At 34.5% G+C, this 15,013-nt stretch overlaps 1 protein-coding gene across 1 annotated transcript; it reads right to left on the minus strand.

Annotated features, from left to right (window-relative positions):
• Window positions 1-6,033: 6,033 nt before the first annotated feature.
• On the minus strand, window positions 6,034-11,828 carry LOC128219963 (uncharacterized). Its single transcript, XM_052928176.1, has 4 exons — window positions 11,614-11,828; window positions 11,276-11,342; window positions 9,305-9,415; window positions 6,034-8,941 (listed from the first exon to the last, which is right to left on the minus strand). The coding sequence occupies exons 1-4, from the start codon at window positions 11,812-11,814 to the stop codon at window positions 8,505-8,507; spliced, it is 816 nt and encodes a 271-aa protein (XP_052784136.1). The 5' UTR covers window positions 11,815-11,828; the 3' UTR covers window positions 6,034-8,504.
• Window positions 11,829-15,013: the final 3,185 nt, after the last annotated feature.

Here is a 15,013-nt window from a genome sequence, read left to right on the forward strand (position 1 = left end):
CCGTATGTTCAAGTAAATCAGACTAGTAATTGGCAGTTGTACTTTGCAATGGCTTTTAGATTGAATGCATCAGAAAAATTTGCCGCGATAAAAAGTACGAATAAAAACATGATAAGCAGCAAAATATCACATAGTATTGTACACTGAACACAACATATAAGCTGTCATCTGCCCTGAGGAATGGGCTAAAGAGATACTTATTTTCTGCCGAGAATTCTTCGAATATTGTTCAAGTAGTAAAGTAAATTAACTTGCTACCCTCAACACACCACATAAGCAATCAGCTACGCTGATGTGCTGATTGTGACGTGCCTGATTTAAATACTGGTCGACATTCCATATTTATACTGTTGTACAAGTAGAAATTTAGTTTTAACTCGCTTTACTAACCAAACATATTAGCAATCATCTGCGCCGGTGAACTGGTTATAACGTGGCTGAATTGCTACCGGCGGGTATTCCTTAAACTCAGTATAAGTAGAAAGGTGAAATAAAGATTGCAAAAAAAACTATACTAAACGATCAATGCAGATACTGCAGTGTATCTTTTGTTTAGTGTTTAACATATCAATCGAAAATAATATGTTGATCTACCTTGACCTATTTATCATTTTTGCACTCTCATTTGCCACAAACTGTGATATTTATTGTATTGTGAAAGAATCTAATAATCACAAATGGCAAGTTAACACAAACTATCTAAATTTCATTCTTGACTTATCAATATTAGAAACAAATTTGGAAAGCAGTTTGAAATAAAATAAAAGTACACATTTTACAGTCAAATGTTGTACAACATAAAAATGTGATGCCTCGTGTCACCAGCAATTGAATGCAATATTGACTTATGTAAATTTAAGCTGTCCCCTTCCCTTCAATTAAAAAACGCCTCCTGTGCTGATAGTTTTTGTTCTGGCTTGTATATTTGAAAGGCCAGGTGATATAAATCTGATCGCGCAATTAGTGCGGATCAATCATTGGATGACAAATATCCTTTGCGGTCTGAAATCACCATGATGGCAAGCCAATGCACCATACAGAAACCTTAAATAAAGAATAAACCTGTATGAGTTAAAATAACTTTCGCGTTTATTTGATTTTAAACATATGCACAATTAGTTGAAATAATAACCACAGCACTTTGATGATGACTTTAAATTAGTGCAAGGGTTTTCTTTACAAAGGGTTTTCATTGGTTTAGAATATGTAATACTTATTCCTTGTTAATTTTTTGATATCTCGTCTAGCAGTATTGACAATATATCCAAAGTGACGAGGCATTCTTCATCTCCAAGGTTTTCAAGCACACCTACGAAATATTCAATTAATGTTAAAACATTATTACTTCATTATAGTTCAGACTAATTCAATACCAATACTTAATGAAAGCTAATTTATACTATACAATCCTTACGGCCGAAAGTTCGATCGAAACTGTTTATTTTAAAAGTCAGATGTCAATCAACTCACTTGATTTACTGCGCAGACCATTTCTAGCTCTTCTTTTGACTTCCTGCAAACAAGGAATGATGCAGAAAATAAATGAGAAAGACAATTTTACATTTCATATTTCTTAGATGCTCTACAGTGATGCATCAATAGGTACCACACATAATGCAATTTAATATATACACATGGCATTTATTGTATGTGCAATGCATACACTTAAATAATATAAAAAAAGTTTATAAGATTGCTTAATGAACAATCTATCTTTTATGAAGGCATTATTTTCATTTGCAGAACATTTTCGACGCCTCTACATGTCACCCGTTCGTCATCTCCACTAGCAAAAGAAAATTGCATATTCAACTAGTATATGTTTTTTGTATATTTACAGAGAACACCAACATTTAAATAATCCAAATTCGTAAAACAGTTAAAATCAAAACAAAAATATTTAACACATTCAATGCCTCCATGTTGGCTAGGTTTGCATCGGACGAATATTAGTTATTTTAATTACGTGATATTGTTTAAAATTATTAAATTATATCATATCATGCCGTGTTATTTAGCGCATTACATGTCCACTTGAAATCAATTCTGCTTTGTCATTCTTGCTCTTCCGCAATGACAATAATTCGGCGATACCGCCTCTTTTAGCAATACTGCAAATATTACTGCTAATTTTTAAAATAAATTTATTTGCAGCGATATTACATCTGCACGTTTCAATACTAGTTTCTTCTGCGATACCGGCACGTTTACAATAAAGGGAGGCTAAACTAACTATTAGTGTCTATACAATGCGCTCATTTCCCCTAAAATCCAATATTTCACGCAAGCATTCTGATTTTTATCTGTATTTCCGAAAGTTCCCTTTCCATTTTAAGATTCAATATCAAAATGTAAGTCAACCCAGTCAACAAATGTATCTATAAATTACGTATTTGGGCATAAAAACACCCAAAGCTGATTTTCAACATAGTCACACCAAAAACTCGATATATTATTCGCTGTTTTCGTAATAATCCTATGACTGCAATATCTGCATAAAATAATCCAGCTTGCCATCCAAAGTTCTATGCGATACATTTATACCCAGGCTATATGGGTTCCAAATTCTCGAATAAAATATTTAGAAGTATGTTTAAAAAAATCAGCTATTCCCCTAAGGTTTCCACTAACAATCTTTCTTCCATTATAAATGCCCAGACTGCATCCTTCTCTTTGCTCTCATCATATGCATGTATAAATATATGAACCATTTACGAGCATTACGAATGTTTGCACTCAGATATCTAATCATCATGAGAATTAGACGCGTTTGACCAAAAACAATATGTAAACAAAAGTGATATAGCAGGTCTGGCACGAAAAGAAATTGAATAGGATATCTGCAGCGTTTGACGCTAAATTTGTGTTCTTAAAATTCAGACTAGGTCTTTTCGAAAGTCGGTTCGACTCAAAGTTAATGCCAAAAAGAGGATTTAATACTGTTATTTTGGCAAATTGATCCATTTGATAGCCCGTATTCAGAGTAAAGACAATGAACACCAAAGTGTAATACAAATGTTAGATGATACGATTAATGCGTCTGCTATTTAGGTGGTAGAACCGCCTGTCCCAGCTGTCCAGACCAAGTTAAAGAGATGCCAGATCGAACTGGCAAAATATCATGTTGTGGTATACAAAGACTTGGGATTGCATTTTATGTTTCACTGATTTAGCATACCAAAAGTTTTTACATGGGGTGTTATGAATATCTACGTACTATTCGTGTGAATATAATGTAGACATGGAAGTTACGGATTTTAAATTAAAATGCTTGATCTGATCAGTTGGAAAATGATGTAGCATAATGATGACTAAATTTATGATTGTTATCATTTAGAATAATTGAAATGTATTAAACGCAAAACATCCTATTACGGACCGGGACTGGAGTATTGCTGTTGTTGTTGTTTCTGTATATAGACTTAATAATATTATGTTGTACTTGGCTTAAAAGGCATATCACATTTAGCCGATTTGTCTTGCCGGAGCTATACCGGAGACCAAATCTGGCGATTTCCGGCGATCGGTGCTTGTACGGCAGTGCAATTATCTATTTCTTCGGTAGGAATGGTATTAAGGACATCGTGGGTACATCGGCGAAATAATTAGCAATGACAGACGACGGTGTGATTTTTAAAAAAATCCTGCCGTTGCGCTGCCGGAGTGAGAAATCGGGACGAAAACGGCAGTATAACAGCTGCACTGTGACATGGCTTCGTAATTGTCGGTAAAATACTGGTAGGGCCCCGTTGTGGATTGGTGGCGTACTGGTACATATGTGATAACGTAGTTGCGCCGATGTACTAAATATGTTATACCGTTCTTAGCTATGTTATACAGTAAAACTGCGATCGCTCGAGGTCGCCAGGGCCGAGCCAAATCCTCGAGGGAACCGATGTTTCGAACGACCCGATTATCAATTTTCCAGTTTGATATGAAATATAAAAGTTTGAAGTCGTCAAACAGACTGTTTACTAAGACACCGATTATGTGCTAATATGTTCAAAGGTTGTCGTAAACTAAATGTAAAACGCAAAAGAAAAAAAATGAATATATAGAAAAGTTTATTTAAACAAAGAAGCACATTTTCGTAACAAGCAATATTTGAATGACAGTAAATATCGTGGTATTAGTCAGATTTAAGTTTCGCAAAATTAAGGATTGTTAATTGGCGCATCTTGTCGGTTTCGCGAAACTGTTTAATCGTAAGGTGACGCAAAGTGACAAGAGGGAATTCCTTTCGGAGATTCCGATGTTGGATCGATATGGTAGTGTTTTATTGATATTTTTATTACTCATTTAAATTTATCACAATTAACTTCTCGTCATTAACTTCTCATAATTATCATCTCAAATGCCCATATCAACTAATATCAGTCATGCGTTAACAGTGAAAAACGGTTTTTCACACCTTATCAAATTGCCTTTCAACTGTCATTGCAATTTTTACAACATGCGAAAATTTTAATACCTAGCAATTGTTTGTTTATTTTGGAACACGCGTTCGGGAAAAAGTGTGAAATTATGTCCTCGAGGGAGCCATAAGGTTTTTTGCACGATTTGTGTACTTGGGACCGAGGATATTGCTCGACTACTCGACATAATTAGGTTTCGATGCAGCGAGGGTATATTTTATATGTAAAATAGAAGGAAAAAAGTTCGGGACCAAGCTCCGACCTCGAGGGAACGCCGGTTCTCGAACGACCGCTTGTTTGAGGGAACGCAGTTTCACTGTACTGCAGTAAAACAGCAGCAACAACTCTCACAAGCCCAGCTTCAACATGGCGTTATCTTGGCGGCGTTGTTAGAAGAAGCAGAACGAGAGCGACAAAGAGCCCCAAGACGAAGAAGGTGGTGGGTCCGAGACTGGATCTTGAGAAGAGCCCTGTTTGGGCAGTACGAAACTCGTATGAGGGAGCTTGAGGCAGAGCATTCGTCAGACTTCAAGTATTTCCTCCGCATGTAAAGGCCCAGCGATGCATCGCTTATCATAGACCGATGTTCGAGCGGTAATCGGCCGATGTATATTACATCGATCATACATTGGTGAACATCGTTCGTACATCGGTCGACTTTGGGCCAATGTTTGGTCGGACATCGACCAGTAATCGGTCGATATCTGTTGCCCACCACTCGGCCATACATCCCCCGATCCTTGAAAGGTGTGTTAATGATGGCTTGCCGATGAGGAGCGATGTGGGGCATCGGTGGCGATACGCTGAATTTTAACTACAACTTATTTTCTCCCGATGCCCCCACCGATTCGCCTGATGGCCTCAGTCACCGTCCGATTACTATGGGTGTCCGGCCGGCAACCACGCCATTATTATCAAAAAACGCATCGGTTGCCCATCGTATACCCCATCGCTGGATAATGTGACTGATACATAACTGTATCACTCCGTTATAGCATCGATCAAGAGTGGCATATCGGTGGTGCCTTGGTATAACATCGGTGACAGCAAAGTGTTATTTCGGTCGCACATTGGCTTTGACGCCGATACAATATCGTTATTGCTACCCCCAGTTTTGATTTTTCAAGTGCTTTCACGACGGAACTCGGCCAAATTATTTGCCGTTGTCAATAGTGTGCTCTGGGATTGTCCTTTTTTGATAATTGGCTTTGATAGGTTTGTCTACATGCCTTTTTGTGATGAATGGCTTTTATAGCCTGGGCTCCATGCCCGTGTCTTATATTTGGTTTAGATAGGCAGGGCTAGATGCCTTTTTTATATTTAACTTGGCTATTTATGGCTTAGTTAAAACGTTATATATTTTACAACGATTGTGAAGAAAGCAATAATAGCTTATACTAAGTCACTCTTGTTGGCACGATGTTCCGAGAGAGTGTGGTCTTGTGATGTCGGGGAAATACCGGTGTACCCGGAGATACCCACTTTTCCGGCTTGGTGACCACAAACTAAACTCACATGCGCACAGGCCGGGAATCGAACAATTTTCAAGGATGTTCAATGATGAAATCAGTTGTTCACACTAAATAATGCACTATTATACAAACAAACAAAAACATCAGTTCATAAGAATGCTCTTTTATTTACACACTAGAGTATAGCACAAATACGAAATGATATTAACAACATTCGATTATAAAATACATTGACCAAACATTATAAATATGTAACAATTGAGTAAAAAGTATGTGTTACTATGTCACTTTAGCCGAAAATGTCACGATAAGATCAAATTATCTTTTTTTCTAATAGAGATAAAACAATAAGCAAACAAAAGTAAAACCGTCACACCAAACGATTAAAGCTGGATTGATAATGCGTAGTACTCAAACTATAATGACATTTAGCGTGTGAGTCGTGGAGTATTATTTATCATTCAATCTTACAGACAATGATAGTTTTTAGACGGGAACGTTATTGTCGATATCTTTGACATAAGTATAGTGTCATGTGTATGTATTGAAGTCGATTTTTCGAAATATTGGAGCATCTGTTGGTACAAGCAAGTCCCATAATACCGTTAACAATTTTGCAACTTTTTAAGTAGTATATTGTTTTCAACTGCATGTATAGTTATAGTACTGTGTAAGTACATGTAAAGTTTATGAGTATGAGTGAGGCAAACTGTCTGAATGATGCTCACTGTTTGAGTGATACAAACTAAATAAAACAACATTGAACAACAACCTTAACGGCCATGAAAAATGTATGAGTGATAAAAAATGGGTGATGCAAATTGTAAGAGTGAGGCAAAAAAGAGATGAAAACTGAATGAGTGATGCAAGATGAGTGATGCAAAATATATTAGTTATGCAAACTGTCTGAGTGGTGCAGACTGAATGCTGCAAACTGTTCTATTGATGCATTCTGTATGAGTGATGCAATCTGTATGAGTGAGGCATTCTGTATGAGTGATGCATTCTGTATGAGTGATGCATTATGTATGAGTGATGCATTTTGTATGAGTGATGAATTCTGTATGACTGATATATTATGTTTGAGTGATGCATTCTGTATGAGTGATGCATTCTGTATGACTGATGCATTCTGTATGAGCGATTCAATCTGTATGAGTGATGCATTCTGTATGAGTGATGCATTCTGTATGAGTGATGAATTCTGTATGACTGATACATTCTGTATGACTGATGCATTCTGTATGAGTGATACATTCTGTATGACTGATACATTCTGTATGAGTGATGCAATCTGTATGAGTGAGGCATTCTGTATAAGTGATGCATTCTGTATGAGCGATTCAATCTGTATGAGTGATGCATTCTGTATGAGTGATGCATTTTGTATGAGTGATGAATTCTGTATGACTGATACATTCTGTATGACTGATGCATTCTGTATGAGTGATACATTCTGTAAGACTGATGCATTCTGTATGACTGATACATTCTGTTAGACTGATGCATTCTGTATGAGTGATGCATTCTGTATGATTGATGCATTCTGTATGAGTGATGCACGTTGTACGAGTTATGCATTCTGTATGAGTGATGCATTCTGTATGACTGATGCATTCTGTATGAGTGATGCACGTTGTATGAGTGATGCATTTTGTATGACTGATGCATTCTGTATGAGTGATGCATTCTGTATGAGTGATGCATTCTGTATGAGTGATGCATTCTGTATGACTGATGCACTCTGTATGAGTGATGCATTCTGTATGACTGATGCATTCTGTATGAGTGATGCATTCTGTAAGACTGATGCATTCTGTATGACTGATGCATTCTGTATGACTGATGTATTCTGTATGACTGATGCATTCTGTATGACTGATGCATTCTGTATGACTGATGTATTCTGTATGACTGATGTATTCTTTATGAATGAGACATTCTGTATGAGTGATGCATAATTGTCTGAGTGATTCATCTGAAAAGGGATGATTTTTAAAACAATGGGACTTGATACGATTAGTAAAAGCAGAATTTCCCTCTGATTAATAGTAGTTAAGTACCTCCGGTGCAATATCTAAGTAACTATTAGATCGAGTGTGTTGACACTTATATGTGTATTTATTGTGCGGCGGTGCATAATATCAATCTGAATAAATCAGTTACAATTATGGATTTTTTGATTTGATGAAAAATATTATACTTCGTATTTACTATACCGTAAATCTCATCTGTTAGAATATTTATTTGAAAAACTTTAGAAACAAGCTCAGTTGCCAAAAGTTTAAACATTAACCCCGCATAAAGTTTATAAGTGTTTCAAATTTATAAAAAAAAACTTGCACTTGTGTCGACAGTGGGATTGATCTTTAGATTATAAAAGAAGACAACACTTAAGTTCCTTATTTTATATAAATATTCAATTGGTCTAATTTGTTTTATACTATAGTGATTTTCTTTCGTGTAATGAAACATTTGCAGAACTTAGTTTAATTTGCGCTGAATATCAAGGTTTTATTTTTTTGTTTTGAATAGTGATTGTCTACGGTATTATGGGACGCCACCTGTACACTTATCCCTCCGGCGCGACGGGGACGCTGCTCCAATGCCGGAGATGTCATATCAGATGCAAACCAAAGTAGTTATTGCCCGTGTTTTCTAAAAGTGTTTCGTCGCTAAGCATCACTGATATTTCATCACCAGCTCGAAGCTTCGCCAACGTCGCTATTTGACTCGTGTAATAATTAAAGTAACCCCGCGAAGCGTTTTTTCGAGATTGCAAATTTGATGCGATTTCCATGTCAACGGTATCAAGTACGTTATACTTATGTAATGCATGTTTTATTTCTCGCATATTTTTTGGTTCTACGGGAATTCCTTCGTCAGTGAGACGTCGTTCTGTAAGACCTAGGAACGAGTATATGTAGTAAGTACCGCTTACAGGGACAATTAATCTGCCATTTTGGTACCTAATTCCGTATCTCTGAAACCCAGTTGTGTAATAAAGGTCTTTGTCGTGACGCCAACATGTGACCGTTGCTATTGAATCATTACCTGAAAATGATATCTCAGTTAATAAACACGTGAAATAATATGCATAAACAGATTTAAACAGCACAAAGGGAAATAATTAACTGATTTTTCCCAATTTGACATTGAGCTATGTCCCCTAAGCGTATTTTTATGTTAACAAGCTTTTTTGCGATATCATGTTTTTACTTTTAACAGGTAGATTTTAAATATATTCCGAACTGCCAATCCAATTTTCATTTTAATATCTTTTATTGATATCAATTACATACTTGCATTGATCGGTAACGATTAAAACACGTATAACTACATTGAGGTAGAAAATTTAGAATTTAGAAAAAGAGATATATAAATAATCAAAATCATTCAAAAAGCATAAACACTTACCTTGCACATGTTTTATTTGTTCACGTACGCCAACTAATTTTGCAGAAGGCTTCATGCTCCACAAAGTGTTTTTGTAGTCTGACATCAAATGGACGTCGTGTTGTAGAGCATCTACAATCAATATGTATAAATGGAAAGTCTTGACTTATGTAGCGTTTATTTGACAAAATTCACGTTGTTAGACAAATTGATCTCTTGTGCAATTGAGAGCTTATAAATCAACTTTCCACGGGGGTAAAGTTACCATTCGAAACAAATTTGACCATATATGTCGCTTCAAATCTTCATCGTTTGAAATAACATTTTTATGTCTGATTTAATTATTTTGTTTTTATGTTTTCCCATATGGTCTTACTTTGAGATTCATATGTACGCTATCAACATCGAATGCCCGACCTTCAAAATATATTTAATTAAAAATTGTCCTACTCCTTTCTCAACTGATACGTTAAGGTAATAAACTTCACACACATTCATGATTCTTATTCTGTTTTAGAATGAAGCAAAAATTGATCACGGTACAGTACAAAAAACGTTTGTTGACAGAGAGTTAAGCAAATTATTATCGGAATTTGATAATTACTTGTGATTTTTTTATGAAACCAATATGTGTTTTTATGTTGAAATAAGTATTGTAACTATAACTTTCAATGGTCAAGCAGTGGATTGTTGACCAAAAACTACATAAGTATGTCTCTTTCAAAACAACAAGGTATTTGCAGGAGATGCCAAGTATTTCGGTTGTCCTCTTATTTTTCTTTGTCATGGGTTCGATCTTCAACAGGGTATCTCCCAAGACCTCCCACCAGTACAGGTTTATACATAAAAAACGGACTGGAGTGTGATTCAATAAGCTGTCGGCTTTAGTCACAACTGAGCTAAGAACTTTTGGAAAAAATGATTGGATTTGCACTGACATTATGTACATTCTCATCTTTATATTATGAATGCATACAGCATAACACTTATTAAACCTTAAATGTAACAACATGCATGGCCAACAAAGTAAATAAGTACATTTGATTCATGAAATTGGATTGTATATATTATCACTCAAATGTTTTGTATATTAGTAAATGATATATTTAAAAGGTTGTTTGTGCTTCATTATTCGATATCTTTAAAAAGTCCATAGTATAGGAATTATAAATTAAACATAGTATTGGTGTTAATATAAGTTAAATCTATTTTCTTGTCCTTTGACTAAAAGCGTTTTACAAATATTGACCAAATGTTTAGTAATACAAGATATTTTTTGCTACTAGACGTATACACTTTTGTTTTGTAGGCCATTGACACTATTGCATGAATGTGTTATCTTGATTTGCAGATAATACGTGAAGAGTATTTAAATAGCACAAACAATCTTAAAGATGCACTCTTACTCCCAAGTACGATTTACAACAATTTCTAATATGGTTTGAAAATTCCAAAAAGGATGAATACATGTCGAAAACAATGGTTCTTATTAAGGATACCGAGTTGAATTTGAAAGCAATTAGCATAAAACATGTTTTTACCTTATGAGACTATAGTAGAACACAATAAATCTTTTGGCATTCACCAATCATTTAATATTTTTGCGCTTTCTGCTATTAAATAAATGGTTACAATTTTGTTATCAGTAATTAATATATTCCATAAATGCATTATTTAATAAGTAGCTAAAGGCTTATCAGTCAAAATTTATGTTTGCTATAAATGTGTATGCATTGATTTTGAATTAGAGTGTCAATTTAACAGAGCGTTAAGTATCGGTCGACCCGCTTATGACCTAGATATATTATATACAATGCAAACTTTGCAAAACAGTCAATATTCATATTTATAATAAATGCAGTGCAATGCAAACTTTATAAAAACATGTAATTTATTAAAGAGGTAACTTTTTATATTAATAAGTCGAAATGTGCACTTGCGTAAGCAGTGTAATTACCAAATATAAACATGCATATATGTACAATATTTTACCTTTTATGTATTTTTCTGTTTGGATTTTCTCCTGTTTCTCAGCTCCAGCGTATGCAGATTCAATTTCCTGTCAGGGTTTAGAATGCATATTGAAAGTGTTTTACAATGTATATTATTGGAAGTGAAAAATAACAAGGAAGTGAATTAGAGATCGATGAATGAATAATTTTATGATTAAGGTTTATGCTAGCAAAATATATACAAACTATAGTTATCCAATATATCACCGAACACTGTGAATATAAAACTAGACTTATAAAAACAAAAATAATTGAGGCCATATTAAAAGCACATTCAGACAGTAGCATTCTTACAAATCAAATGATTATATTATTTACCTTTTCAAACATTGCATGTAACAAATCGATTGTTTTCCCACATTCCACATTATTGTTATCATTTTGCAGACATATCTCTGAGTCACTGTCAGGTTGATTGCTGTCCGGCATAGTCCACACAATGCATAATACTGCAATAAGAACGACAAGCAATAACGATAGACTGGCTATACTCAACCTCTTTATCAATACGTCCGTCATGTTCGAAATGCACAGAAGAGTGAGCGCGAATCGATAATACCGGGACTTTACATAATGCAGTAACATTACGTATACAGCTTTTAATAGCTGTAATTTTTGAAAATCTAATAATATCACCGACTGTAACCTTGATCTATTAATAAACGACCTGCATTACACTGTTTTGATTTGTTATCTTAAAATCTAGTTTCGGGACTTTATAATAGTGTACTTGTCGGTTTAAACTGTGTTATAAATAATGCAGTTTTACGAAATCATGAGGTAAACATTCAGATCGAAAATAGCCGCAAATTTTAGAAAAAAAGATTAAAAACAGATGTTTTTATAACTTTCACATCTATCAATTTACGCATATCGTATAATATCAGAGGAAAATTTAAACTTTTTGCATAGAAATGCATGTTTAAGTTTAAGTAAAAAATTAAAAACTATAACTTTTTGTGACACTCATTCGATTTGTAGAAAATATTAAAGATGAAGCGATGCCGTATACTTAAAATATCGAATAAAATGTTTCGATGTGAGTATTTCTTTTTATTCATATGAAGGTGCAAAAGTACGAATATAAGTATGATGCATGTATTACCTATTATATAAACATGTTGCATTATAAATCCTTGACCTTATACATCATAGCCAGTCTATCGTGTTTCAAATATCCAATTTGGTTAGGCTTGGCGCAGCTGTGCTACCACTGGAATTTGATTAGTGCACACAAGGCTTGCAAACATCAACCACCTTCATTGTTGCATTCTTTGTATTTTCAAAATATGCTTTACTATCAATTATATCTTTTGCATGTCAAAAGCGCTGTAAATGAAATATTTCGTGATGTAAACTATTTGCAACAAGTTGGCTTTTATCTTTGTATGCACATACTGCAGAGAAATCGTTTATTTTGCGTCGTGTTTATTTAATGATTCTTTTTGAGCTAAATTGTGATCGAAAAAATAACAACGTTTTAAAAGTGTGTCTTCATCTTTGCAGATGATATGTTCTTTTTTTTAAATCCAAACCAGACATAATCAAAGTGAAACAAGGAAGACGCAAGTCATTATTTGTTTGGCAACTGTGCAAATCAAGCAGCGTTTTTATAATACGATAAGAAAAAAACACTATCGGTATTGATTTCGCCTTAACAATAATCCCTGTTCTAATGATTGTGGGTGAACTAATTGAACAGCGTTGTATAACATGGAAAACATCTAAGATATAAGCTCTTGCAGTTTATTTGTGAATACAGTCTATTTTAGTTTTCAAGGTAGAAGGTTGTTTTTTTTGTAGAAATAAAGCAGATATCTACCTAATGATTACTTTAATATGTTCCATGACAGTGGACGCTACCTGATATTGAGTAGATTGTTGGTGTAGTGTCGAGGAGGTGGACATCCAGTTAAAGTTTCATGAACATCCATCAAGTGGTTTAGAAGTTATGAAGCTAATATAAATTCATGGCTCAAACATTTGACCTACACCTGTGGCCTTACCCTTGGGGCATTGTGCATGGAATGTTTATTCTGCATGTAATCGCGATGTAGTTAACATTTAACCCAAGTTCCATGAAACTCTTTCAATGTCTTTAGAAAATAAGAAGCGGACACAAAATCTATGGCTAGAACCTTATACCTTGAACTGTGACATTAAGACAGGGAAGGGAATGTGATAACCGCCGCGTAATGGTTTTCAGTAAATGTTTTATATAATATCATCAAGGTATTAGTTAATTGCATGAGCTAGTCATCTATACAATGAACAAATATATATGTCCCTGTCCTTTTAAATGATCTAGATATGATTAGTAGTAAGCAGATTTCTGCGAAAAAGACTTTCAGATGTTAAACACAAGCGAGGGACATAGAATATAAAGCTGATGTCAATTTCTCACATAAATTTGATAAAGAGTACGAAACACTACGACTCTTGCTCACGAGATCTTTAGCCGAATGCCACTTAATACTGCTACGTTGTAACGTCACAGATTTACTATTAGTGGATAATTATTTCAGTATAGTTAGTAGAGGCACAATAAAGGTTGATGCAAAAATATAATAATTAAAGCATTCATACGTTTTCATTCTTATTAAATACCTGAACTCCATTGTTTTAATAGAGAATTTTAATCAAAATGATATATTTACATCTCTAAATATTGCCGTGCATTCTATTTCATGAACTCCTGCATGTTACATGAAGCGGTGTACATACTAGTGTGTAACCTTGTAACAGGTATGCCCTTGCATCGGAACTACTTAGTATTCCGTACACCCTTGCACATAATCATTTCTATATAAACGGTTCCCTATAATCCACCAAGTTCAAATACACAGACTAGAAGATAAGTGTAACGCAGTAGTATTGATACATATGTTTGAAACTTTAGATGTTGCAACAAAGCATTCTGCCTTTTTCTGTATAATGCCCTGCTTAGCACCACTTTGTACTGCGTAGTAACATCTGTTGGTGTGTGAGCATGTTCAGTCACGAACGAAACGAGCTTCTCAAAAACGGCATACGCTGTATTCACTTGCTCCGCAAAATAATCGCATACTTTCGCACATGTTTAAATTTATATATGCAGTGCACCTTAATAAAACAATAATAATCAAATACCCTACGCTAACTGAAAGAATGCAGCATAATGGATACGGTATCGGTTGTTTTTCTTGACTGTACCGGCGCAAGTTCGGTACCCACTACAACCAGATCAACTGTTGTGTTTATACTTTAAATGTGTTTTTGTTTTTTTTGTTTTTTGCAATTTCCGAATCAAAGAGCTAACTAATAATAAAATTAGTGTTTTCAGGTGCATAACTTAGGAAAATAGTGTATTATTATGAGCGAATCGCTTCAATTAATAAGATGTTGCGTAATATAACATTAACATGATATTATAAAGTGGCGACTCATTTTATTGTTCGGTGTTAATACTATCAAGGAGGAAGTATTTAGTTGTTTGACCTTGACTTGTTTTTATCAATTTGTATCTGCATATTTGCAACCACCTATAATGTCTCTGATAGCTTAATATTTTTCTATCAACTTTATTGGAATTCATCGTTCATAATGCCTTTTAATATAAAACATGTTTTTCATCATAAATTTGATGAAATGTTATAAGGGACCTTATCAATGCTGTGTTTAACTTGCGTTTATGATTTCGATGCAATCATTTTGATAGCATTGACTGTGATTTGAATAG

Source organism: Mya arenaria, chromosome 15, assembly GCF_026914265.1.
Source record: "Mya arenaria isolate MELC-2E11 chromosome 15, ASM2691426v1".
NCBI classification, from domain to species: domain Eukaryota; kingdom Metazoa; phylum Mollusca; class Bivalvia; order Myida; family Myidae; genus Mya; species Mya arenaria.